The sequence below is a fragment of the Lathamus discolor genome, chromosome 16, assembly GCF_037157495.1.
Source record: "Lathamus discolor isolate bLatDis1 chromosome 16, bLatDis1.hap1, whole genome shotgun sequence".
In the NCBI taxonomy this organism is placed as follows: domain Eukaryota; kingdom Metazoa; phylum Chordata; class Aves; order Psittaciformes; family Psittacidae; genus Lathamus; species Lathamus discolor.
In genome coordinates, this window is record NC_088899.1 from 5,757,203 (window position 1) to 5,783,838 (window position 26,636).

At 44.5% G+C, this 26,636-nt stretch overlaps 1 protein-coding gene and 2 long non-coding RNA genes across 6 annotated transcripts; 2 read left to right on the plus strand and 1 right to left on the minus strand.

Annotated features, from left to right (window-relative positions):
• Positions 1-385: 385 nt before the first annotated feature.
• On the plus strand, positions 386-18,511 carry C16H1orf159 (chromosome 16 C1orf159 homolog). Of its 4 annotated transcripts, none has more exons than XM_065696347.1 (10): positions 386-533; positions 2,014-2,130; positions 6,427-6,517; positions 7,912-7,987; positions 9,901-10,005; positions 10,868-10,933; positions 12,243-12,377; positions 14,450-14,475; positions 14,790-14,820; positions 15,818-18,511. In XM_065696347.1, exons 3-10 carry the CDS (start codon positions 6,446-6,448, stop codon positions 15,913-15,915), a joined length of 609 nt encoding a protein of 202 aa, XP_065552419.1. In that variant the 5' UTR covers positions 386-533; positions 2,014-2,130; positions 6,427-6,445; the 3' UTR covers positions 15,916-18,511. The 4 variants fall into 4 exon arrangements, with proteins under 4 accessions (XP_065552419.1, XP_065552421.1, XP_065552422.1 ...); XM_065696349.1 differs by lacking the exon at positions 386-533 and adding an exon at positions 841-892; XM_065696346.1 differs by lacking the exons at positions 386-533; positions 2,014-2,130 and adding an exon at positions 6,180-6,274.
• Positions 17,434-26,560, minus strand: LOC136022707 (uncharacterized). Its single transcript, XR_010616273.1, has 3 exons — positions 26,343-26,560; positions 25,679-25,774; positions 17,434-18,621 (listed from the first exon to the last, which is right to left on the minus strand). It is a non-coding gene; the product is annotated as an uncharacterized LOC136022707 (long non-coding RNA).
• Positions 20,159-24,103, plus strand: LOC136022706 (uncharacterized). Its single transcript, XR_010616272.1, has 3 exons — positions 20,159-20,917; positions 22,034-22,343; positions 23,814-24,103. It is a non-coding gene; the product is annotated as an uncharacterized LOC136022706 (long non-coding RNA).
• Positions 26,561-26,636: the final 76 nt, after the last annotated feature.

The window sequence follows — 26,636 nt, forward strand, 5'->3', positions numbered from 1 at the left end:
TTGGAAGGAGTCCATGAGTCCTGTGTCCCCTATCCTGACACTTCTTTAACGAAGTATTTAATTCTTTAATGAAGTGTTTAATCCTTTGATGGCGATATCGCCGCTTGTCGAGAGAAGGAACGACAGGCCCTCCCTGCGCGTCCGTGTTGCCAAGCAACGCCTAAAATGGCGGCCGCCGCGCTAGGCACGCTGGGAGTCGTAGTGCCAGGACCCGCCAGTCCAGGCACAGGCCTGGAGACACGGGACTCCCCTTCCCAGCATCCCTTGCGCGCAGGTTGGCGGTGCCGGTCGGGGCAGGGCTGAGGGAGGGCACTCACCTGCGCGGAGGGGGGCGCAGGTAGCGCGTGGCGCTGGGGCTGCTGGGATTTGTAGTTCCGAGCGGCCGGTCCATACGGTGAACACGGTGCCGTTGTCCGGCAGGAGCGAACTACAACTCCCAGGTCACCTCGGGAAGGAGCGGGCAGGGCACCGCCTGAGGGCGGGGGGTACGAACGGGAACCTGCCGCCGGTGCTGCCGGAGGTTGTTTCCTCAGGTGAGCAAGCGGCGGGGCCGGGCGGGCGGGGACCCTCCGGCGGCGGCAGCGGTTGTGGCTCGGCGGCAGGGAAGGGGGGCTGCGGGCCCCCGGGTGTTGTCCGGTCCCCGGGCGTTTCCCCATTGTTCGGGGGGCGGTGGCGCCGGTGCGAGGAGGGTGTTGGGGCCGGCCCCAAGGGGCGGGTGAAGGGTATTGGCCCAGCGGAGCAGGCGGAGGGGGAGCCCCCGAGGCTCTCTGCTGGCGGGGCGGGCTGGGGGAGCGGCGGTGGGGGTTTGCTATGAGGGGAAGAGTCGCCCCTCGGTCCCCCGTCGTGCCCAGCTGTACCAAGGGCGCTTCTCCATGAGAGGATTCACCTTGAGGTGCGGCGTTCTCGGGCCAGCGAACCGTCTCCGTATCACAGAACCCCAGACTGGTTCGGGTTGGAAGGGAGCTTAAAGCTCCTCTAGCTCCAACCCCTGCCACGGGCAGGGACCCCTTCCACTGGAGCAGCTTGCTCCAAGCCCCTGTGTCCAACCTGGCCTTGAGCACTGCCAGGGATGGGGCAGCCACAGCTTCTCTGGGCACCCTGTGCCAGCGCCTCAGCACCCTCACAGGGAAGAGCTTCTGCCTAAGAGCTCAGCTCAGTCTCCCCTCGGGCAGGTTCAAGCCATTCCCCTTGGCCTGTCCCTACAGGCCCTTGTCCCAAGCCCCTCTCCAGGTTTCCTGCAGCCCCTTTAGGCACTGGAGCTGCTCTCAGGTCTCCCCTTCAGGAGCCTTCTCTTCTTTAGGCTGACCCAGCCCAGCTCTCTCAGCCTGGCTCCATAGGAGATAATAAAACTTCATAATACTAAAACTTTATAGTAATAAAACTTTTTTAATAAAACTTTTGGTCCAATAAAACATTAGATACTTTTTTCCTAATAAACTAACTCAGTTCATCAGTTTTCGTCAGTTGGAGAGTTTTTAGGGTTGTAGGTTTTTGGCTTGTTATTTTTCTGGGTACACAAGCAAATACGTACCTCTGTAACACAGAGTTTTATTGCACTATTCAGGCCATGCATCTCTTCAGCTTCCAAAGCATCTTTCCCTGTAGTGTATAGTTATGCTATTGACAACCACATTGCACTTGTATTCAGTTCTGCTCTTGGTTTTGAGAGGCTGCCACTACTGTTGTAACAGCAGAGTGCATTACTGCCAGATTTATTGTTGACAGAACAAGAAATTTGTTGTTGGTGTTAATTGGTGTTTGCTCTTAGCATATAACTGCTTTTGAAGCAAAGCCCCAGCTTAAAGTAGATATCTTCATTGTCTGAAACAGAAGGTGTGTGTGGTTTTAATTGCTGGTTGCTGGCCTGTTACCCAGTTGTTTTGATGTAAGGGGAGGGATAGTCATTCTTTGCATGGGTGCATGCTAAGAAAGCTGGAAAAACAAGTCCTCCCTCAGCTCTAATTTATAAAAGATTGTTCTAAGCACAACCTTATCTGTTCTTCTTCCTTGCAGGTTTATTGTGAAACACTTGCAGCGTCAATGAGAAATTAGCAGTAAACCACATACCGCAAGTGTTGGGTGTTATCCGAGGAAGATGCAGTGTTCTGGTGCATGCCTCTGAAGGAGCTGGTGAGTGAGAGTTCAGGTCTTTAAGAGTCTGTTGCTTGTGAGGCTGCATTTTGACTTTCCTGGTATTGCTGTTTCATCGTGACTAATTCAAGGTCACATCAGAATTAAGGAGCCTTTGGCAGTGGAATGAGTGTGATAGAGTTTCAGTCTTTGGTCTGCTGAGTGAATTATAAAACCACCTGAAATTCAGGTAATGTTTCCTTTTCCACGTACCTGAAAAAATTACCTTACTCAAGCAATCTTCCAGCAGCACTTTAAGCAAGCAAGACACTGATGGTACAACAGAAATAATAGATACACAGCTCTAGTATGGAAAATGTAGGTAGAAAGATGAATTAAAGATCACTTGCTTCCAGGCGTGGGAGGAAAATGCCTTCCAGCGCTTAGTGTTCATGAATTGAGTTCCTTTTAAAAGCAATGAGAGGAAGAATTCCCTTAGTGAATCTTGATCTGTTTAGCTTGTGTGTGGTGGCACTTGAGATCCAAGTTGACAGTGATTTGAAATTTGTTTCAAATGTGGAACTCTGGTGTGAAATACTCGTTTTAATTACAAAGTCAGTGTTCCCAAAACTGTGTTGGCATCTCAAGCATAAATACTTTCTAATCTGGGCTCCCGTTTGTGCATGCCTTTATCTTTGCCAGAATCCAAAGAGAAAATGCTGCCAAACATGAAACATATTCTAGGGGTCATACATTGTTCGGCTGTGGGTGTGCAAAACAATTTGTGTGGGTTTTGCTGTGTCTGATCCTGATCACGTTCTTGTGGTTAATCTAAAAACTAAAGCTTCAGCTACCTTATTCAGAAGCACACTTAGTATTTGTGTATACTGAATGTCTTGGAGGCTTTAGGGCTTTTTCCTTCCTGAAGTCAAAATTACGGCCTAAAATATCATCGGCAGAACAGCTATGATTGACTTGTGGCTGAAAAGCAGTAAAATAGGTTGTGTTAATTCCATGGGTTTAGGGAGACTCATTAACAGTACAAATCCCTACTTAAGGCTGCTGTCTTGGAAGTTCTGCACTTGATTTAGGCTCTTTTCAACCTTGCTGAGGTGTGGCACAACCAGACTTTAGGAACACTATATATGTTTTTCAGATGATTACATATAAAGAATATGGATGCCTAAGTTTGTCTGATATCTTTCATGGGTATTAGCCTAAAAAAAGAGCTTGAATTTCTGTCTCATACAGACAAATGCTATTTATATATTATTATATATTAATATTATATATTAAGTTAATAGGCTTCTAATTTTTACTGGCAGGCAGCAAATCCAGCAGCATGTGAAGATGTGGTGTTGGGACCTGGAGTAAAATGTAAATTGAGGAAATATGACATACATCCCCTATGTTTGGAAGCTTTAAAGCAGCTTGTTCATCTCTGCTTTCATTTTCCTGTGATTAAAATTAGTTCAAACAGAAAAGCAAACAACCACATATGCATATATATGCGTGTGTGTATATACATAAGCTTAGATCTATATAGAGAGATATTTATACATATAAGCTTAGATATTGTCTCTCTCTCACTGAAATAAAAAATATTGGCTGATGAATCGAGGGCAGATAGATCTTGTGTCCTATTTCTACTTGGAACAGCTGCAGGGCACATGTTCTAGTTTGTTAGAATCACTAGTGGCTGTGAACAAGTATTTGCCCATAAATGCAGCAGTATTGTTGATTAGTATCTTGATTTATTTCAGGAATGGAAATAAAACCATTATTGAGCTTTTGCTATACAGCTATTTGCATTCACAAAGAGGAGGTTCAGGTGCTTAGAAGGGGTTAGTTTTACAAATGTTTTCTTGTTTAGTATGAGTTGTTCCTGCAAATAAGTGTTTTCTACATAACAAGAATATACTTGTTTAAACAAATTCCTTTCTCTTCTGCCTTTTCTGAGTATTTACGGCTATTATAATAATCAGGTATTGACAAAAATCCCTGCCTAGCATCCAAACCAATGAAGAACGTATCAGCAAATGTCTTTACCAACCCTGTTTTCGCCAGAGGAACTCTTTCTCACCCAAGCAGCGGTATCTCATTTCTGAAGATAGATTGTAGAAAACTCATAGGTAATAAGGCAAACTGTATTTGTTTAAAATACATCCATTTAACATTAGACTCCACTGGACTGCCTTGAAGAACCTTAAAGTTGTGCTACTCAACTTGTGCTGCGCTAGAAAGGCATGAAAAGAAAACCCCTGTTTTTAAGAGGTTAAATGTGCAACTTAATTTATACCCAGTGTAATCTAAACCAGAATTATTCATAGCATTTATATAAGTACTCTTAGACACAAGTGGAAAGCTCTCTAGCAAACTAGATAAGTGCAATGCCTGCTTCAGCAATCATTTACTGAGTTGTAAGTAGTTTCTGTTGTGTTCAAATGTGCTCAAGAAGAAACGGTTACCATCAAAGCTCTCAGCTGGGTGTCCTCGGCTTTTGGGTGTAGGAGCTGCATTCTAGAAAGGTCCTCTCCTTTTATCTTCTGAGATGATTTCACTCTTCTGTTAAAGGAGGTGTTTGCATCTGAGGTATCTTGTCACCTCAGGTACTGTTAAAAAATAACATCAAAGCTTTTTAGTCAGCAATGTATAAGCTTAGCTGTAGATTACAAATGTATCCTTCCATATGTATAAGGTTCCCAAAGCTAAACATTCCCTGCTGGTTTTGGCAGTGCCATCACTTTCCAGCAGTTGTATAAACTGTCTTTATCCATCTTAATTTTCACCCAGGATGTGGTGGCAGTGCCATTCCTGAAGCTGACTAGTTCTTAATATCTCACTCTGGTGAATCTGTGTGTACAAAGGCTCCTTGCTACTTACATTCCTTGGTTCCTATAATCTACCTTTCCAACAGCATCGCTGATCAGGTGCAGTCTGAACCTTCTTTAGGTAACATTGCACACAGTGCACTTACATTGATCGCCTGCTTTTCATTTTACTATAGGTATCATGAGGGTATGTAAATGTAAACTGATGAAATCATGGTTGCTGACAGACTCAACATCCATTGTTATGTGTAGATTGGAAGGTACCAGAACAGTGCAAACCTTTCCTCCCCTGCTCCAGTCCTCACTGTCAAAATTAGCTGTAGCACTAAGGCTGGAGTTTGGCTTCCAGGATCTCAGTCGCTGATCTTAGAGCTTTCCGCTGATGGTGGACAATGATATGAAGTTTTCCCATCAAGCTTGTTTTGAAGGTGGGGCAACAGGCTATGATTTAAAAAACTGAAAGGAAATTAATCATAGGAAATGCTCAATGATCTTCTTCCTCAGAATAGCAAGTTGCCAAGGGTCATGGTACGTGTTTTGCCATCATTTAAAACTCATCCACTGGATTCTTAGTTAACAAAAATAGTCACAAATCTCAGTTTATGAAATGAGTCACCAAAGGAGTTTTCCCCTCCTTTCTTTCAGATGCTTTCCTCTTGTTAAGCTCTGGTTAGAGAGTCTTGTCTATCCCTATGTTTTATTTATCATATGAAAGACTATGTTTTCCTAAAGCTACCAGGCTGCAGGTACAGTAGTTCTGAGAACCGGACGTGGCTTCCAGCATTACACCGACTAGAGAATAGGCAGATATTATAATATTGACATAGGGAGTGTCTGAACAATAGTGCTTTTTAGTTTATCCAAACAATTTAATTAAAGACATGTGGACTTCCGTTAGGTAATGTGTGGAGTTACATGGCAAAAGTGGAGGGGGAAAAGAGCAAGGCTGGCTGTGATATTCTGCTCCACGTTGAGAAAGGCTGTTCTTGAGCACTTGAGAAATCCTGCTTATTAACAGCCTTCATTAATGCTTCATGACTGCGCTGTCATGGACAAAAATGATTGCAGTACTGCCTTTTCAAAGTGGTGGCTTCTCTCTGTCCTGCTCCAAATACATCACAGTTGACTGCTGCAGAGAGGAGCCTGTAGCTGTGGGGAGGCTTATCAGCAGCGGTGCCAGGCGGTAACCGTTCTGTTGCAATCACATTGATTTTTAAAGCCTGGGTGTGGAGTAGTCTCTGCATGGCCCAGTTTGGAGCAGACTGATAAGGTTCCTTGTTCCTTAGCAACCACAGTCTGCATAGCCAGAAACCTGCCCCTCTGCAGCTGGAGGGAAAACTCTGAATGCCTCAAATTTGTATCTTGAACCTAAGGTAAGTCATTCCTCCACTCCTCCTCCAGCAGATTTACCTTAAAGGCCTCTGCATTCAAATAAATGTGTTAGCAAAAGTTCCTTAACAAAGGGCAAGCATAACTTCTCTGTCATTAATAAAACATTCTGATTTCTTTCCCTGTTCTTCTTTAGATCTGTGTCTTTCCTGGGCATGGAGGTGCCATATGTGCTTCTCTTAACTAGACTTGTAGCAGAAGTTGCCAGCAAATCTACTGAAAGTTCGGTAGGTGCTTCATGTTTTTTTGTTGTGCTATAAACCAGATTATTCTCCTCTGACATTGCAGTTTATAGAAGGCTTTCTAATTTAACACAAATGATCTATACTGCTAGCAGTCATTAACTGCAACTTTGACAATGGGTCAATTTGCTGTGATGGCTGATTGCCTATTACAGCATTGAGTTTTTCCTCATCATGTGCTTGTAGGCAAGCAGGGATGCAACTTGACTACACCTCACACTGTGTGGAAAAAAACATGATCCAAAAAATCCCACTTTTCAAGCTGCTTGGCAGTTTAACTACAAACAGGCCCAAACCTGGATTACCCAAAAGTTAAATGGCTGAAAAGCTCTGAAGCAAACACTGCTTCAAGTCACAGAGTATAAAGTTCTGCTTGCAGGAGAGTTTGAACAAAACAACTCTGTAAGAAACTGGTCTTAAGCATGTTATCTATAGATCTTTTGGCTCTTTACTGTAGCCTCCTAATTTCAGTTTTGACAGTCCCAGACATTTCCCCTGCTAGCTTTGATCTTTGTCACTCCTGGATTTGATGGCTTTTGCTGATAAGCAGGGTAGCACCGGCTGTTACCTGTTAAGTATATTTAAGTTACTTCAATGGGTAAATATAGATAAGGTCTTGTTACTTTCCACCAAGAATACTTCACCCTTTTAAAGACTGATTTGACTTGCTATATTCTTTAGGGGAATGCACCTGCACAACTTTAAAAGGCTTGGGGGGTTTGTGTTTTCTTTTGCTTGTACAGATTCAGAGAGTGGCTGTGCCCAAGTCTACCCAGGACGGTCCTAATATCTATCACAGTTTTGTGCAAGCTTTTTACCTCTAAGCTTATGTCACAGCTTGTTGTAATTTGTAAATAGCTTTGAAACTGGCTTTTATAAAAATAAACTACGTGCCTTCAGGATACATGAAGTTATTCTTTTCTATTAAATGTAGAAGGAAGAAGCTTTTGTAGTTCTGCTGGATTGCTTTGCTGAACGCAGAGGTTATCATCACTTGCAACATGGGAAATTTAGTGAAAACTGGGGTTTTCCACTCGTTTTGCAGTAGTATTTCTGAGCAAATCTCAGGATATTTGTGTGGTGCTGAACTGTGTTTCACTGAAGATTTAGCAAGTATATTTCTAACGCAGTTCTTGGAGGCTTTGTCCAATGTCGATGGCAGAGTGTGCATTTGTTCCCAAAGTGTTCGTTTGGGTAGCAGCAGCCAGGTCAGAATCAGGTTGATGGTGTACCTAGCTTGTTCTTGTATGGCTGCTTAGTGCAGCAAGAGAGTTACAGCAAATTTTACCTGCAGTTACAGCTTATTTCTCTGTAGATTGGTGTTGTTGAAGTATTTTAGTAAACTGAAGAACGGTGTGAAATGTAATTTCCTTCATTAGGTTTCAGAAACAGAATGCTGTGTGGATATGTTGGATTCCAACAGTTCCTGTCCAGTATCCAACCAGTGCAGTCCAGGTATGGCATGGCATTGTTTAATAAAATTCCACATGGGTTTTGACAGTTAACACCAAAATGCAGCACCTGATTAACTGGGGAGTGAAAACAAAATTCATTAGTGCATGTACCTACTGAAGTCTTTCTTCCTTTGTATACACAAGGTAAAGCCCTTTATGACTCACAAATGTTGTCCTTGCATGGTAAGGAGAATAGACAACTATTAATAAGGTTGTTCTCTATCTTTTTTTATTTAGTGTGCAGTTGGATTGTGGTAAGAGCTATTGTAAATGCTTAAAAGCCCTAAAAGCTCCTATAATGAGCGTAAAAGCAAAAATGCTGTAATGCCTATTGAAGGGAGCATTAAGAATTATTCCAGTATTGATTCATTAGCACAGAATGCCTCACTCCTCCTTGAGCCTTACATGTAGAGTTGTTTTTCTTCTAAATGGAGTGAAAAACTTCTTTTGCCACTCTCCAGCAGCAGCAAAAGGGTGGGCTCTTGTTTTAATGCCATTTTCTTTCAAATGACAGAGTAAAAGTGAGTGAAGAATTAGTGGCTTTAAAATTAAGGTCCACTTCTGGGTTCAGTCATTTCCTTGTGGTGGTTGTTAAAGCATTTTAAGCCTATGTTCACTGGCTTGTTAGCTTCTCTACCTGTTGCTTCATTTAATACATTCATTTCTGCTTCTAAATTATCTTAGATCCGGTGTAGTCAACTGTCTCCAGGTTATGGGATTGTGTTCTCTTGAGTCTTATTGTAAACTGATAATCTACCAATACTTTTGGTGTCAGCTAAGTGCTTTGATCCTTCCTATTACTATAGAAAGTCTTTCTTTTACATTGGATCTGTTCGTGTTTAGGTTAAATGTCAGATGTAATTTATTACTGTGAGCATCAAACGCGCTGCTTCTCTCTAAGGAAAACATAGCAGCAGAGCTGTTTTCAAATCAGCACCTTACTAATGGTTTGCTTTATGGAATAATTGATACCAGTTTGGCTCCAGGCTCTATAGAACCGGATTTTAGCCAGCACAGTAAGTTTTTTCTCCCTTTAAATGAAGACTGTAATATGATCTAGTAGGAATATCCTTCTAATCTTCATGTCTCAAGTCTAAAACTCAAGTGAAACCACCACAGCTTTATTGTATTAAATGAAGTTGTTATTGAAGATGTGCCTAATTTTTTACTTTGTCTTAACAAAGACAGAGCAATATGTGCATTTAAACATAAACTGAGAGATCTGAACACTGAAGGCCAAGATGAAAGTTTAATCAGTTTCCAGCCTGCATGGTAGAAACCACTGATAGAGGCCACTCGCCATCTGTCACAGAATAGTTTGAACAGGTTTGGCTTCTCCTTAAAGTGAAACAAATAGTATAATACTTGAGAGGACTGAGGCATGGGGAAAAGACTGTATTGTGGCAGTATTTGTGGTTATAGCTTCAAGTGATTGACATCAGCATCTTTTTTCCTCCAACAACACTGATTCTTAGCATCTTTGTCCCTGCCTGCTTCTATTTTCGATACAATACATTAAAATGGCATTAAATTTTGTTTTGACAGTGGATGACCTCTGAAAACATAAAATTCTGCTGCTTTTTTTACTGTTGAGGGTAGCTACAGGTTGTGAGACACTTCTTGAGACTAAAACATGTGAGGCAGTGAATGGAGCTATGTTGAAATTGCCCTCTGGGAGTTGTTTGCTTGTAACTCTTTCTCCTTTTAGGCCCTTGAAAGATTCTATCTTTCCTCGAATAAACACTTTGAAGTGAAACCTTTTAACTTGTAGAACATGATAGGAAGCAGGAGATGTTTGTAACCGGTTGACCAGACAGGGGGAGTTTGTTGCCTCTACCTCTTTCTGAAGACTAGGAAAGATCTCCAGGGTGGCTTTTGTTGTTTCACACCTCTGTACATCTTATTCTCATGCAGGTTGTTACAGACAATGGAATGAGGATGGTAGTAGCAGCTGCATTAAATGCAAAAATGAAACCCTTCCTGTTTCATCTGTTTACAATCTGACTGAATGCAGAAACAGTGAGTCATTTACCATCCCTTTCTTTTGAAGGGGGGGATTTTGTTACTGCCATCTCTCCTTGCACGTGTGGTCCTGCAAAGAGTGTTCAAGAAGGCATCAAATGATTCAGATTAACTTTTCCCCCTCTCCCTTGTAACACTTCAACCTTTCCCAAAGTCCTGATGTAACTTTGAGCTTTTGAACATGTAACAAAACCTATGGAAACTTTGAAATTTGACTTGCAGGAACTGTGCAGAATGGAAACATTCCAAGAGTTTAGAAGGGGGAAAACAAATCCAGCTCTTGATATGTATTAAAAGCACCTAATCAGTGAAGCCAAATGCAACATTAAAAAGTAAAAACATCAAAATGATTCAACTTAGAGGGTATGACCTGTGCCAGACATAAAGTGAACATGAATTTTGTGGCTGCTTTAATCTCTGCTGTAAGAAAAAGGCAGTTGCTGTTGGAGACTTTTCCAGAGCAGAAACCAGCTCAGACTGTACTTGAGCTGTTTGAAAAATCTCTGTTAAGAAGGGTTGGATTCATTTAGTGTGTGTTCTTTGAGGTGAGAACCATTCACTTCCTTGTAAACATTTCTGATGGAAGAGATAAGAAACTTCATCTAAGTTTCTAAGTGGGAAATGCACAAGTGAATCTTTTCTTTTTGGACACTTTATGGTGTTTGTTTGCTGCTTTCTTTTGAAATTCTCAACAATACTGCAAAGAATGATTTTATTTTTTTTGTTCATGGGAGAAATCAGGATTCTTACACAATATCAAATAATTACTCAGAAATATAAATAGCCTTTTATTGAGATTTTCAACAAACCTGTAGCGTTTGTCAGATTTTACTGAAAGAAAACTTCTCTTTGATTCCAGTTGGGATCAGAGGAATGAATTTCCAAATGAATATAAGCACCGTGACTCCTTTCATCCAGAGCATAGGTGAGTAAATGCAAACAGCTATTGAGAGCAGGCTTTGTGATTATTCACTGCATACCAGCCCCTTCATGACACTGCATTTGAAACAAGTTGTAAAATGGTTTTTTTTTTCTATAGCATAGGCTTTACTCTAAATGTAAAAGCCATTTTTCCTGTTTCTGGCTTCTTCTCAACATAATCTTTTGTAAGTCTTAGAGCTGAATTTCGAGGTAACTGTATATTACCGAATGGTTCTTTCATCTTGTGCCAGTGATCTTGTGGGGTTTCATAAATCACTTCAACTTGAGTTTTGAACCTTATGCTGCAAGAGCTTTGGTTTTAGGGCTGAGGCAATATGCTACCCAAGTGTTACATCTTGGTTAGCCTTCCTATAGGCTGATTTTATCACGGCTGACCACTCCTGTTAATTCATCTCCTCAGAATGCTTGTTTGACACTGGTAAGAATAATACAAACTGAGACTATTTAGATAGCAGCATTGCAAGAGATAAGATGCCAAAGGAGGTGATTTAGGTCAGTGCTCTTAAAAAGGAAAGCTAAATCACCATTGTTTTAGCTTCAGACTTGGATGCTGCTGATGCATTTCTAACATTCGACCTGGCATGAGTCTATACTTGAAGTATCTAGTGCTCTTCAGAATGAAGACTTCTCAAGCAGAGCTTGTCAGATCTGTTGTCCCAGTTTGCCTGTGACAAGATAATAAACAACTTTTGTTTCTTAAAATACTTGCTCTTTGGGATCATAAATAAATAAATCAGCAGAATAAATATGCATTTTTTGAAGCAGGGAAAGCAGAACAGAGGTGAAGGAGGGCACCTTTTGCCAGTGTTTGCCTCCTGGGCATGGTTTCTATGTCAGTCACTTGTGGAAAACATAGTATCAGGTGTACTGTACCGGTGGTATATTGACTGCTGACAGGTCCTGTCTTTAGGAGACTTCGTTTAAGAAGTAAAAGAACAATATTAATGTTTGCTGCCTCCCAGCACTGGTTGCAAAAGTTCTATCAAAGAAACAGAAGGATGGATTAACAATTTGTGGCTATCTTCAGAAAAGTACGGATTGAGGCTTTCCTGACATTTGGCAGGTTGCACTAGGAAGTTGTTCATCGAATGAAATGAGTACTGAAAGGTCTTTGCGAGGGTTTCAGTGAGGTCTGTCTGTATATTAAAAAACAACACACCACCAGCTTTTTATTTCCCCTCCTGTGAATATCAGGAGCTTGTTTTATATCTTTAACCCTTCTATTAGAAGAGATTTCTAGCGAATAATAGTCTGTTTTCTCTTTCTTTCTCTAATATTTTGTCTCTGTACAGGGGGCCCAGAAGTGGCAGCCTCTCTCATCTTAGGGACATTTTTCATCAGTGTATTCCTGATTCTCTCTGTTGCTTCTTTCTTCTACCTCAAACGTGCCAATAAACTTCCTAATGTTTTCTACAGAAGAAATAAAGGTAAAATACCTCTAATTGTCTACTTAATCTCTACAGTTTTGGCTTTTGCTTAGTTTCTCAATTGAAAACCATTTCAGTTTCTTCCTGGCAGTGTTGTACTGTACCTACTGCTGTCTCCTGATCATCCAAAGCAATGCAAACTAATGACTTTTTCCCCCCTGCTATGTGTTTATGGTACCATGTTTTCACAGCAGTGCTTAGAATGTCTGTTCTCACTGTGCTTGGGTGCATATCGCACAGTATCTCTCACTAACCCAGCTATGGCTTTCAAAGGTTTGCTAGAGTACAGTACTTGACATTAGTTGTCACTGATACCTGATTTCAAAAAGGGAGGAAAGGAATCAATGAGTGCTTTTTGCACAGAGGGCATTCTTATAGAACTTAATACTATTTATTTCAGTACACAAAATGCCAGATATTTATAAAGCTTTACAAAAACCCGTTGTTTTTCTTGGTTTGGAGAGAAGGGAACTGTAACGCTAAAGGGCAGTGTACTTGCCATGGATGTGTCAGCAGGAGAAAGGGAATGGAATGTGAGGTTCCTCATTATTGCACTCCTCATTCACCTGTGTTTGCCCTCTAGATGCAGGAGCTACTGGGGCTTGGAAGAGTCAACTGCCTCATTATTTTTAAAGCAAACACTGCTTAGCTTTTCTTTTTATAATGAAATTTATTCTTGATTTCTGCCATCCCTGTTATGAGCAATGAAGCCATGTAAGTAAAACACAGCTGACTTCATGCCAAAGTGACTACAGAAAAGCTAAGGAAAGAACACCTGGGATGTGCTTAGCTATAGGGCACTAAGACTTTATGTATACATCTGGCTTGTTCAGATGCTTCAGTTTGAAGTTGTTCTATGCATCCACGTTTTGCTGGTCTGCAGTTTCTAGGAGATGGTGAGCAAATAGTGGGATGTGATGTCTCCATTCTGCCCAGTGTTTTGTGTGAAACTGCGTTTGATCTATGGCTCTGCCTCACCCCTTCTATACAGTTTTGTATTTCCTTTGAAAGATTCCCATGACAACCTCTGGCACAGCATTTGCTGTGTTAGAGCTCCTTCTGTTGAAAGCAAGCTGTTTACTGGTTAGGTCTGCTAAATAAATACACCTTCTGTTATCTTCTTTCACAGCTTACAAGACTAAGTTGAAGCTAGACTGTCATAATAGAAATAAGCTTAAAAAGGGAAAAAGGTGTGGGTAGAGCAGTATTGTTCAATTGTTTGGCTAAGAGTGTTGTATCCAGTCATAGTAACTTCATGGATCATCATATTCCCAGTCTCTGTGAGGAGTGTGATGTTGCATGTCAAAGTAGCTACTAAAGGTCTATCTATCAGTAGTGCCACAGGTACTGCTAGTATCCTAATCACAACTGCCATATTGACAGCCCGAGGTTGCTTTGGCATGTGTCTTCAGGTAAATATGGTTAGTACAAGATTCTCCTTCAGTTTTCAAGTGGGCCAGGAGCTGTTGTGCTATGACATTTTGAAGCTGGCAGGACATCAGATCTCTGAGGCTTCAGTGATACTGGTCTGACAGCTGCATTTTGTACTGATAGTGCACTCTGGTCCGGCGGGCTAAAGTATTGGATGTCCTCTGAAGGAAAAGCACTAGAAACACTTCTCGGCCTGTTATCATGTTAGCTTTCATGCTGTCTAGAGGATGATTGTCACATGGCAAATAAAGCCAGCAACCTCTTGTATAAAAGGATTGCATCTTTCACTGCTCAGTTGTTTTCTATTTGTACTGCCTGGCAGTTGGCTCTAAGTGCTGGTTTTCCTATTGAAGAAGCTTCGTATTTAAAAGCTATTGCTGTGGCTACCTTCTTTGCAAGCAAAATAAGTCATACATGGAGAACTTTGCAACCCTTTATCTCTAATCCTGAAAGGACTCCTACAGGAAGTCTATTTTACGAATGGGATTTCTGAATGTTCTGCTCTGGTTTGATAGCCTTTGTTGCAAAGCTATTATTTTAACAATGGAACTGTTCTGTTGCATGCATGTATGTTTAGAACACTACCAGTTCTAGCTTTCTAGATTAATGATGGTTAGTCTCTCTCTTTCTCTCTCTTTTAGCATCTGTTCTCCAGCCTAGTGAAACAGTAAGTAAATTCTGCCCTTCCAGTAGGAGCAAGCAAGCATAAAACCTGAAGTGCATCATAACTTCATGTTTTAACAGTTCATCAGGGAGCTATTTAATCTGAAATAATAATAAAAGATGTTTTGGGGTTCTTTGTCCAAACTGGGGAAAAAAGTGAAAGATAAATACTGACCATACAGATTCTGTTGAGCTACTTTCTGCAGTGATGTACACAGTAAATAGTACTGGAACCCTAAAATGTTCCTGTATTTTGTAATGAAAAACTGTGAAGACAAAAGGTGCTTTGTTTGACATGCTCATTCTTCTGTTATGCAGGCCTCCATGATACCTCCCCCATCTTCTTCAGGTGAGGAACTGTTCTCTGGAGCATGCTGTTGGCTTCCTTTTTACTCATCTCGTATTGAAAAGCAGGCAAAAAATGATAGAAAATGGTATAGAGTGACTAGGAAAGTGGATTTATTCAGCCAGGGCCATACAGCAAAAGACGTAGTCTCTATGCTTGAACTGTCCAGACAGTGACAGAACTTGTGGTGACTTAAAGGTGAGACTGACCCAGTCTTCTAAGATATTAAGAAATAATGGCCTTCTGAGTTCAGCTAATTCCTGGTCTTGCTTCTCGTGTGTGTATAGGCCTTTTTTACTCAAGGTGCTACAGTTAAGAAGAAAGTACAGTTGTGGAGGTTTTTGTTAGGGCTGCAAATGGAAAGCTGCATGTACTCTGAACACTGGAGAAGAGAAGCTGTGTGTTCACCTCAGAGCAGCTTCCAGTATCTGAAGGGGGCTACAAGGATGCTGGAGAAGGGACTCTTCATGTAGTGATAGGACAAGGGGTGATGGGTTCAAACTGAAACAGGGAAGTTCAGTTTAGATATAAGGAAGTTCTTTCCTGTGAGGGTGCTGAGGCACTGGCACAGGGTGCCCAAAGAAGTGGTAAATGCTCCATCCCTGGCAGTGTTTGAGGCCAGGCTGGACAGAGCCTTGGGCAACGTGGTCTAGTGTGCGGTGTCCTTGCCCATGGCAGGGGGCTGGAACTAGGTGATTTTAAGGTCTTTTCCAACCCTAACTATTCTATGATTCTAAATAACAAAGATGCCAGTTTGAAATGAGCACCTTATTTATTAGTCCATTAGAAGCTTGCTTAACAAGCGTATTTGTGGCCTTTTGCCACATCAGCTCTATGTAGGGGTTTTGCGGTTTGGTTTTAGTATGTGCTGTTTGGGGTTTTTAAGGTTCAGAGCGACTTTGGTCACTCAGGAAGTGCTGGATTGCTTGTGGTGGTATGAATGGATGATAAAGGCGTGCTAATACAGGTGCTAATGATCTTTCTGTGCCCACCCTTTCAGTTCGGAAGCCGCGATATGTCAGACGGGAACGGTCACTAGTGACATCTGCATCTGCTGCTATGATCTCTTCTTCTGAAACCAGGGTCAGCAATGTTTAGCCTTCCTTCTTGACTGAGGACTTGATGAGTGTACACAGTGTGAAAGAAGCTCTTTCTGAATCCACTGAAGTGCCAGGAAAACATCGCAAGCAGCTGACCTAAATGGAAGCCAAATTACTGTGTCAAAAGGGATTGTGCCAAATGTTAACAGAGAAATGAACTAATGCAAAGACACTGATGACAGGCTGATCCAGTTCAGTGAGCTTCTTTGGTGATCTTGAAATGCACTATCCCAGCTCTGTGGTTTCATTTGTCTCCTACAGATGCTGTGTTTGAAACCTTTATAAAGAATCTGCCTTTCTTTGTTATACTTTCAGTTCTGGCAATTTCTTCTTCTTCCTGTGTTGTGATGTGTTCTGTGTCTCCAGAGCTCAATGTCTTGGTGCTGCAGGCCAACAGAAAATACTGGGATCACTCAAGGATGAGGACTTGTTTGAAGGACCCACTTGTACGTGCTGACACTAAGTGCCACTGCTATAATGTTCTAGGACACTATAACAACACTTCACATTCAGTATCCTTTTGAAGCAAAAGAATGATGCCTCCTGAAGCATTCCCTTCAGCCTTTGACATAGCTGACCCTGGTTTTTAACTGTGAATATAGACACACTGTCCAGATACTCTTGTTCTTGGTGCTTTTGAAGGCCGTGGTCAGTATGGGTCCAATCCCAAGTGTGGGAATTTGTTGGGAAGCTTTTCCATCTGGCTTCAGCTCAGTCCTTGGATAAAAAGCCATTTGCTATGGCTTTGTAACTGATAGGCTGCTATGTCTGTGCTGCCAAGACTGTCTCTGCCGGCTTCCTTCCCTTAACACAGCACTTGAAGGGAAACCCAAATTCCTGCAGGGAAGCTGTGCATCCTTTAGACACGTCAGTGAGTGTTGAGATGAACGGGAGAGGTCAGGTGAATTTCTCCCAATGCAATAAGGGGTTTCTTTGGTTAAGCCCTTCACTAACATGCTTGATGTGCAGGCCAGCACCTTAAGACAGAGTTCCTTGTTGGAAGTGCCAGCTAAATAGCTCCCACTTTCATGCTTGTCCTTGCCCATCTTATGCCAGTGGTGTGGCTGAGGAGTCACCTCCATAGGAAATTAAAGTAGTATTTTTTGGTTAGTCTATCTTTGACCAACTTTTTCCTGGTGTGGTTGATTCTGCTGCCATGGGGACACCTGTATCGGTGCAATGGGCGCACTGGTGTGGGCACAGGAGTGGGTGACAGGGTAAATGAGTGAAAAACCTGAGCTTGCTAAATCGGTCCAAGTGTCACTGTCACCATATGTGAAATTCTAACTATGCAGCTTGTGCACTCCCACCTACCTGTGTTGCTGTTGCCCGTTTTGGTTTATCTGGCACTCCCTTGTGGGGCTGTGCTCCTAAAATAAATTACTTGGAAGCTCTTCATCAGCATCCATGGGCATGAGCATAAAGTGGAACAGTCAGTTCTTGTTATCAGGAAAATGTGAACAGAACTGTCTTGAGCTGACGTGACATCCATATGGAGAGTCCAAACCTTGTGATCCAGATTCCCTTTTCTCGGGGGCTAAAAGATGAGAACTGGGATGGGAGGAGATATATTTATCTTGTTGAAGAGACCTGGGTTTATGTAAGGTTCGGTGTGATTGTACTGACTTTTTTATCTCTGCCCCGACGAGGTAATGAGATCTCTTGTAGCATCCGAACAAGCTAGGGCAAAGAGTTGTGCTAAAGAACAAAGCACAAAGAGGCCCCCGTGCCAAAAACAAAGCCTGAATTGCTGTATGAAGAAACTTAAGATTGTCTTTCGTAATGCTAAGTACATTTTTTGTTCTATTTGACAAAACTGAAGGCAGCAGACAATGCCATTTTGAGGCCCTTTGAGTCTGAAATGTGCTTTCTAGTTCCTATCTTCCAAGTTCAGGAAGTGGCAGGTTTGTTTCTGTCATTTTGATGTCTTTTTATCTCTGTGCTGCTGCCATTTTCCGCAGGTAGAAAGGATGTCTGGAGGTCATCGGTTTTTCCTGAACTTAGTTGCTGAATATTTCCTTAACCACTAAGGAAAAAGGAGTAACTATGCAAATAATACCAAGAAACTACACCCTTGAAAGCAGGGACTTTCTGCTTGCCAGTGTGTCAACGACAGTGCGTCCTTGTATCGCTTAGTTGCTAATATATTCTTTCTCCACATAAATTATTGAAGGATTATTCATGTCATTGTACTGTCTGAACTCTTATCCTCAAGTGCACATTGTAACTGAGTTGAATGCTCGAACTCCTGTGCAGCCGAGTTTCCATGATAACATCTCTCTTCCCCTTCCATGCTCTTTTCCCAGCCAACACACTCTTTTAAATGGAACATTTCTACTCTTTTTCTTGTGTTTCAGGAACTGTTCAGCTTTTGTTATTGTCTGACACAGTCGACGCCTGGTCTAACCAGTTTCTCGTCCGTTTGCACTGTCAGATATATAATGTGGTGTTTTGGTTTTCGTCCCCCTCCTAAATAATACTTCCTACCTATATATTTTAAGAAATCGGCTTTAATGACCCCTGATATTTAACGTATTTGTATATTTTTAAATTGTGCCAAAATAAACGTATTTCACCTTTTTTTTTATAAGGACTCTGGAGGTCCTTCATGTGTTTCCTTCTCGAGCACAGAATGACAGGAGCAAAATGAGCACCCGAAGTAGATCACTGTTTCAGCTCATGTGGTATGTTACCTTCTCCAGACCTAAAGGGAGAAAGACAAAGGTCTGATGTGTGATCTTGCCCAGTCCTGCTGTAGAGGAGGGAGAGCCAGGCTGTTCTTCTGCAGGGGTCATTCTTCACACCTTATAACTGGATGGTAAAAGCCACCCGTAATAGCCTTCGTGTAGTGGCACGAAAGTAACTCATGAGCAGAGAGTACAGCTTTAGTAAATGACAGTTTTTATAGTAGAGAGTATTTACTTAAATCTCATTTGAAGGAAGTAGCAGGAGTAGGAAGAAAGCTTTAAAAGAGGAGGCTGTTAAACAGTGCCAAATATACCAGAAATTGAGATAATCAGGCCAATTTCTTATCAGTTGAAGTGAAGATTATGCTCTTGCGTTTAGGGGTTTGGCTATCTTCCCCCATCTGATCTCTGCTTAATGTGAAGTGTGTTCTTCTTCCCGTTTCCCATCCCTCCCTGGGAGTTCGGTTCTCTTGTTGGACTTCCCTTACAAACCTCTCTTGTGTTCTTAACTCCAGTTGCCAAAACAATCCATAATAACAAGAGGCGAGCCAGAGGAAACTGGGATGCTGAGCCATATGGTCTGCACTACTAGCAGTTAAATTTGGCAGCGCTCTTTTTCCCTCACAAACTAACTGAAGTAGCCTTATGTACGAGAGAGATGCTGCCTTGGGTGAAGTATGCTGATGAGGAAAGATGAACCAAATGCTTTAATGCCCCCTGTGCATGCACTGTGGCAAGTCTAATAAACTTTGTTGTCAAAGCCAAGGTGATGCTGTCACAAAGAGAAACCAACCTGGAAAATTATCCCACTGGGACAGGAAGGCTTGAAAGTGGATTTGTGAGTTAGATGGGCTCTGACCGCCAGGTACACCAAAATGTAACAGCCTTTGGGAAGAGGGAGTACTGAGTGTCCTTGCTGTTAGTCACCCAACCCCATTCAGGAGGTGCAGTCAGCAGGGAGTGAGCTGGGGGGAGCTGGAAGTGGATGGACAATGGGATGATTTGACAATGAACATGAGCCGGCTGCAGTGTGCGCTCGCAGCCCAGAAACCAACCGTATCCTGGGCTGCATCAAAAGGAGCGTGAGCAGCAGGGCGAAGGAGGTGATCCTGCCCCTCTGCTCTGCTCTTGTGAGACCTCACCTGGAGCATTGTGTGCAGTTCTGGTGTCCTCAACATAAAAAGGACATGGAACTGCTGGAACAAGTCCAGAGGAGGCCACGAGGATGCTCAGGGGCTGGAGCACCTCCCATATGAAGACAGGCTGAGGAAGTTGGGGCTGTTCAGCCTGGAGAAGAGAAGGCTGCGTGGAGACCTCAGAGCAGCTTCCAGTACCTGAAGGGGGCCTATAGGGATGCTGGGGAGGGACTCTTTGTCAGGGACTGTAGTGACAGGACAAGGGGTAACGGGTTCAAACTGAAACAGGGGAAGTTTAGATTGGATCTAAGGAGGAAATTCTTTCCTGTTAGGGTGGTGAGGCACTGGAATGGGTTGCCCAGGGAGGCTGTGAGTGCTCCATCCCTGGCGGTGTTCAAGGCCAGGTTGGATGAAGCCTTGGGTGGGATGGTTTAGTGTGAGGTGTCCCTGCCCATGGCAGGGGGGTTGGAACTGGATGATCCTGAGGTCCTTTCCAACCCCAACTATTCTATGATTCTAATGTGTTTTGCACACCTGAGAGGAGCTGTCTCCCTTACCCGTATGACACACCTGAAGGCGAGCGCATTGTAGATGGGAGACTGTGACAACCATTATTTAAGATGCTAAGTCTAAAAGCTTGTGTTTCACTATAATCGCTTACTCAGTGATAGGCCCTCCAGAAGGCTGGTGCCGTATGCATAAGGAATGAAACAGAAATGATGTTGCACCCAGACACTGAAGTATTTTGCTGCATGAAGCTTGCTAGATTAACTGATAGAGGTTTGTGCAAACACCATGAGGTTGAACCTTAGGTTCAGCCTGCCTTCCCCTTGGAATTAATCAAAGTTCACAGAAACCGTGTTCTGAAGTTGTCTCTCGTGTCCTTCTCTGTGTATTTTGTTTTTCCTCTTCCTCCATCAAAAGCTTCTTGGGAGCACTGCTTGGAAATACACCTGGGATTCCAGGTACACGTCTAACATCCTGACAGTAAGATTTGACGGCTGAAAGCTGTTAAACTATAGAAGAATTTGGAGGGGAGTGGAAAAAGAAGCTGGGGTACAACCTAGGTGCTAACTGAGAAGGGAACGCTAAGGTTTTTCCTCTTGTCCTTCTACAGTTACACAGGATGCGATCTAAGTTGCATGGACAAGGAGAATGGAAGAGTAGGAAAGAATACGTAAGTGGATACAAAACCTTGAGGCTCCCGTTTGCTTGAGATCTGCAGGTAACTGGGTTCAGTGGCGTGACTGCAGGAAGTGCTGTCTGCTGGAACAGCTGAGCTTAGCAGGGAGAGGTGGTGGTGCTGCGCCAAGCTGGTGCCTGCCATGGTGTGACAGTAACTTTGAGCACATAAAGCAAAGCTGGACCTGCTTGCCCTCAGAATGAATTCAAGTTCATTCTAAGTCCGAAAGAGCGCACTGAAGAGACAGTCAGGATCTAAAGTGTGCTTGTGGGGCTCTTGCCACCGACCCTGTGAGGGTTGGTGTAGTGTCTGAAGGCTGCTTTGCGGTTTTGGCGTGTATTTTTAATGCTCCCTGGTGCGAAGGCAGAAAAATGAACCACGCTAATGTTTATCATTTTCATAGCCTTGACACCGTTTCATTGCTAACTGAGTGGAAGCAACAGTATGCACATAATTGCGCTTCCTGTTTCGGAGCCTGGTGATTTATATCCCACAGTAAAGGGGTGAAAGTGCTTTAAAATGATAGCTTCAATAAGAGGTGGTGCAGCTCTGAGGTATTTGCTCCGAATGATTCCATCTTTACCATTACAGCTGCTATGTGCCATAACGGGGCTAAGAGGGAAGGGGTTAGGTTTTAGCCGTGTCATAGTGGTATTGTAATGAGTGTGGTTTATAAACAAGTCATCTGTTTTGTCGCAGTTTTACCTCCATCAAATGGTAATGTTCTTTTCGGCTTCACAATCCCATCCCCATAGTAATGAAGGCATTTTGGAGCTGAGTTTCTGCTTCCTAAAGCACTCAGGCTGTTCCCCAGCGCTGCAGAACAGTCCAGCAGCTCATCTCATTGCTGTAACTTCACGTCAGTGCCTCGAAAACTCCAATGGTTTTTTGATGGCTGTTATTCCCCTTTAAATCATAGAATCCCATGGGGAAGGGACCTCAAGGATCATCTGATCCAACCTTTCTAGCAAAGGATGATCTAGACAAAGACGCCCAGCACCCTGTCCAGCCCAATCTTAACAGCATCCAACAATGGGAAGTTCACCACTTCCAATGGCTATTTATTCCCCTTGTACGTGTATAAACCAATGTGTAACTGTTTTTTCTTAGAGTGCGACCTTTTCCTACAAGCTGGATTCAAATAGACTTTGAGGTAGGAAAGTGAGGAGCGACAGCACTGTGTGTGTCACCCTTGCAAAGCTCACTGTGTGCTGAAGATGCCCAGCACCAGGTTTCCCTCCTGGCTCTTCGGCTGTGGGATCAGAGACCAAACCTTCGAGCTCTACTCACTCTGCTGCAGGATGCCCGGGAGCAGATGGCAGGGAAGTTGCAAGGAATTCGATTTTTAGGTGCAAATCGAGGAGCTGGAACAATGCAACTGGCACCACTGCGGAGCGCTCAGTCTGCGGGAGACACTCAGGTACATTTCTAACACGTTCAGCCCAGTTTAGCCCAACCCAGCCCAGTTTAGCCCAGTGCACATCAGCCCAGCCCAGTTGATCTCACTCCAGTCACTTCACCCCACTTCAGCCCAGCCCACATTAGCCCTGTCCAGCCCATTCCAGCTCACCCCAGCCTGTTCAGCCCACTTGAGCCCAGCGCAGCCAGCTTTAGCACAGTCCATTCCACTTTAGCCCAGCCCAGCCCAGTTTAGCCCAATTTAGACCAGTTTAGCCCTGGCCAGACCAATTTAGCCCAACCCAGCCCAGTCCAGCCCAATTCAGACCTGTCCTGACCAATTTAGCACTGTTCAGCAGGGTTTAGCTCAATTCAAACCAGTCCAGCACACTTTAGCCCACTTCAGCCCAGGCCAGCACACTTTAGACCAGTTCAGCCTAGTTTATCCCAATTCACATCTATCCAGAACACTTTAGCACAGTTAAGCCCAATTTAGACCAGTCCAGCCCAGTTTAGCCCAACACAGCCCAGCCCGCTACAGTTCGGCCCACTTTAGCCCTTCCCAGCCCAACGCAGCACACTTTAGGCCAGGTCAGTCCAGCCCAGTTTAGCCCAGTTCAGCCCAGTTTACAGCCCAGCCCACTCCAGCTCAGTCCAGACAGGTTGAGCCAAATTAGGCCCACTTTAGCACAATTCAGCCCAGTTTAGCACAGCACAGCCCAGCCAAGACCTGATCAGCCACTTCAAGCCCAGTTTAGCCCAGTTCAGCCCAGCCCAGAAAAATTTACTCCAATTCAGCCCAGTCCAGCCCCATTTAGACAAGCTCACATCTGTCTAACCCAGTGAGGCCCACTTCAGCCCAGTTCAGCCCAGTTTAGCCCAGTATAGCCCAGCCCATCCTCGTTTACCCCAGTTAAGCCTACTTTGGCCCAGTTCAGACCAGTCCAGCCCACTTTAGCTCAGTCCAGTGCAATTAAGCCCACCCAAGAACAGTTTAGCCCACTCCAGAGCATTTTAGCCCACTTCAGACCTCTCCAGACCAGTTTAGCCCAGTACAGCCCAACTAAGCCCAGCCAAGAACAGTTCAACCCAGTTTAGCCCAGCCCAGCTCACTTTAGCACAGATTGGGCCAGCTCAGCCCAGTTTAGCCCACTTAAGTACTGCCCATTTAGCCCAGTCCAGACATGTTTAGCCCAGTTCACCTCATTTTAGACTTGTCCAGCCAGGCTCAGACAGCTCCAGCCCAGTTCAGACCAACGGAGCCAAGGCCAGCCCACTTCAGCCTACCCCCGCCCAGTTTAGTCCAGTCCAGCCCAGTATAATCCAGCCCAGCCCAGTTTAGCTTAGTCCCGCCCGGCTCAGAACAGTCCAGGCCATTTTACCCATACCCAGTCCAGCCCAGTTTAGCCCAGTTTAGCCCAGTGGGACGGAATTCCCTCTTTCCCAGTATTTTCTAACGCAAAAGTGAGGGAATTCCGGCTTTTGCCGGCAGGGAGCCGAGAGGAGCCGAAGCTGCCCAAAGGGGGCGGAGCCGAGCGCAGCCAAGCCTCCCGAAGGGGGCGGAGCCGACCGACAGGGAACCGAGGGGAGCCGAAAAGAGCCGAGCGCAGCCGAAGCCATCCGAGTGGCTCCGAGGGGGACCAAGAGGAGCCGACCACCTCCCGTTGCCCCCCTATTACCCTCCATTGCCTCCCATTACCCCGCCATTACTGGGCTCGGCTCGGCACGGTTCGGCTCGGGTCTGCACGGGGCAGAACCGAGGAACCGGGGCACCGAGGGGGCCTGGGGCAGCCCGGCAGCGGGGGGTGGTAGAGTTGCGGCGGGGAGGGGCTGCTGCCACGAAGGGACCCGAAGGCGGCGCAGCCAGCCGAAGGCACCCGAAGGGGGCGGAGCCGAAGGAAGGCACCCGAAGGGGGCGGAGCCGAAGGAAGGCACCCGAAGGGGGCGGAGCCGGCCGAAGGCACCCGAGCGTCCCGAAGTGGGCGGAGCCGGCCGAAGGGACACGAGCGGAGCCGAAGCCTCCCGAAGGGGTTCGAGAGGAGCCGCTTCCCCCCGCCCCTTACCGTTACCCCCCATTAACCCCCGTTACCCTCCATTACCCCCTATTAACCCCCATTACCCTCTATTAACTCCCTATTACCCCCCCTTGCCTCCCATTACCCCCCGCTCCCCCCTAAGACACCCCCTCATTGCCTTACATGGGATTCTGTGGGGGGATTTGGGGGTCTGGAGTGCCATCATGGAGGGTCTATAAAGGGATTAGGGAGAATATGGGGCTCTGGAGTTGTTACATGGTGGGGGGGTCTACGGGGGAATTACGGGGCATAGGGGGATCTGAAGTCCCTACATGGTGGTCTATGGGAGGATTTGGGGGTCTGGAGACCCTACATGGGCATCTATAGTGGGCTGGAGACCCCTAACCCTTAACCCTAAGCCAACACGGGTTAACAGATGTAATAGATGTAAGGCAGCCCTAACCCTAACCCTACTGGCTGAGACTGCAGCTGAGACTCTGGTGCTGAGATCTGTGGATGGACTTTTAGCAAAGAATGGCCACGTTCCCAAGTCAGCAAGTGCCTACGTGGAGCTCAGCATGAACCGAGGATGAAGGAGGACGGGGGTAAAGCACCAAAAGTAACGGTGCAAGCAAGAGAAGAAGAAACTGGACTGTGCTAAGCCACAAAATAGTGGACTGATAACAAATTTTAAAGGTTAAGTTCTCATACGCTTATTTGATTGTTACTAGTTGCTGTGTGCTGCAAGAATATGTATATTATATGCATATATAATGCATACTATACTAAGCTATTGTATACGTATCCGTTTATAACAGAGCAAGTTACTGAAGGAGTACCCAGTCATCAGAGAGCAAGCTATTGAACATGTATCTAATTACACTACAGCGAGCTATTGTGGATGTACCCAAATATTACGCAGCGAGCTAGTAGAAATGTAACCGTAGGTGCGGTGTATTACATGAAGATGTATCCGATTATATTAAATATAGCCGATTATAATACAGCAAGCTATGGTAAGCCGAGGCAGAGAAACAGTATAAAAAGGGTTGATGCTCTGTACGAAATAGCTTTGGTCTGATCACATTGATCTCCGAGTCCATAATTTCCCTGCGGTATTGGAAGTCTACTCATCAATTCAGCTCTATTAAGGAATGTGCAAATTCATCCAAAGCAGGGAATATTCGCTTTGTTAACTAAAGAGCTTTGTGGTGCCCTGCAGAGCACTGCAGGCAGTTTTGTGGCCACCTGCAGATAAAACTCTCCTGGTGTACTTGAGGAAAAACATGAGATATTTAACAGAAGTAGTGCTCAGAGTCATTAAAACCAGCACAAATCTCACCTCAAGACTGGGAATCCCGCTTTCCGGAGACCGCAGCAAGTCTTCCCGAGCACATCGCTGCACCTGAGAATCTCAGCAGTTCTCCTCACTCCAGTGCTGTGATTTCATAGCAGAGAAGCAGGAAGTAGCTTTGGATCATCATTCCAGACACAGAGAAGGAACAGTACCCGATTTAGCTCTATTGCTTCTTCCTGGCAGCAGAGCTACAGCCACCATAGACTGCGCTTTCCTTCAGGGGGCAGGGGAAGAAGGAGGAAGGGCAAAGTAGCTGATGAAAGTACTCCAGCACTTGCAGACACCTGCAGAGCATTCAAACCAGCTCAGCTGGAGTCCATCAGCCCCAGGAAAAGAACATGTCCAGAACTGATCGTTTCATATTAACTGGGAAAATGCTGGCTAGAACTTTTTGTACCCTTTACATATGGTTTCAAAAGGAGATGGGGAATTCTTAAGGCTTTCTCATAGGCTCTTACTATAAGTCTGCTGCAGAATTGCACCATTTATAGTGGGTGCTTCCATAATAACTGCTACTTTGTCTCTCCCTTTGCTGTTTGATCTCTACCAGCTAAGAAGAGGGAATGTGCCTCATCAAGCTGTTCTTTGTACATGAACCACTCAGACTTTGTCCTATGTTGCATGACAAATACACTGATTTAAAGCTTACCCGTTGGTCTGCAAGTGGTGTCCTAATGATCCTAGCTTGTCTCTGGTGGGGTGCGTGTGCACAGTCCAGAAAAGGGGAATATTCACATCAAGCAGCTGAATACACTGATGGGCTCTACCAGCAGATTCATCTCCTGGGTCTGCAGGGAGGAAAACATGTTCCAGCTCACGGGCTTTGTAACAGGACGTATCCTTTCACTTCCACAGACTTCCTCCAGCCTTTCCTGTGCACCTACCCCTGCCAAGCTGTGAGAGGGAGAAGCTCGATATTAAGAAGGGCAATTCAAGGGGAAAG

What these genes read in the sequence shown, in the direction of transcription:
- C16H1orf159 (XM_065696346.1), top strand. Translation starts at nt 6,246, where the DNA reads ATGCCTCAAATTTGTATCTTGAACCTAAG. An exon ending in GCAAATCTACTGAAAGTTCG is followed by an intron (nt 6,518 to 7,911) that starts GTAGGTGCTTCA and finishes TTCCTTCATTAG; the next exon opens with GTTTCAGAAACAGAATGCTG. An exon ending in ATCCAACCAGTGCAGTCCAG is followed by an intron (nt 7,988 to 9,900) that starts GTATGGCATGGC and finishes ATTCTCATGCAG; the next exon opens with GTTGTTACAGACAATGGAAT.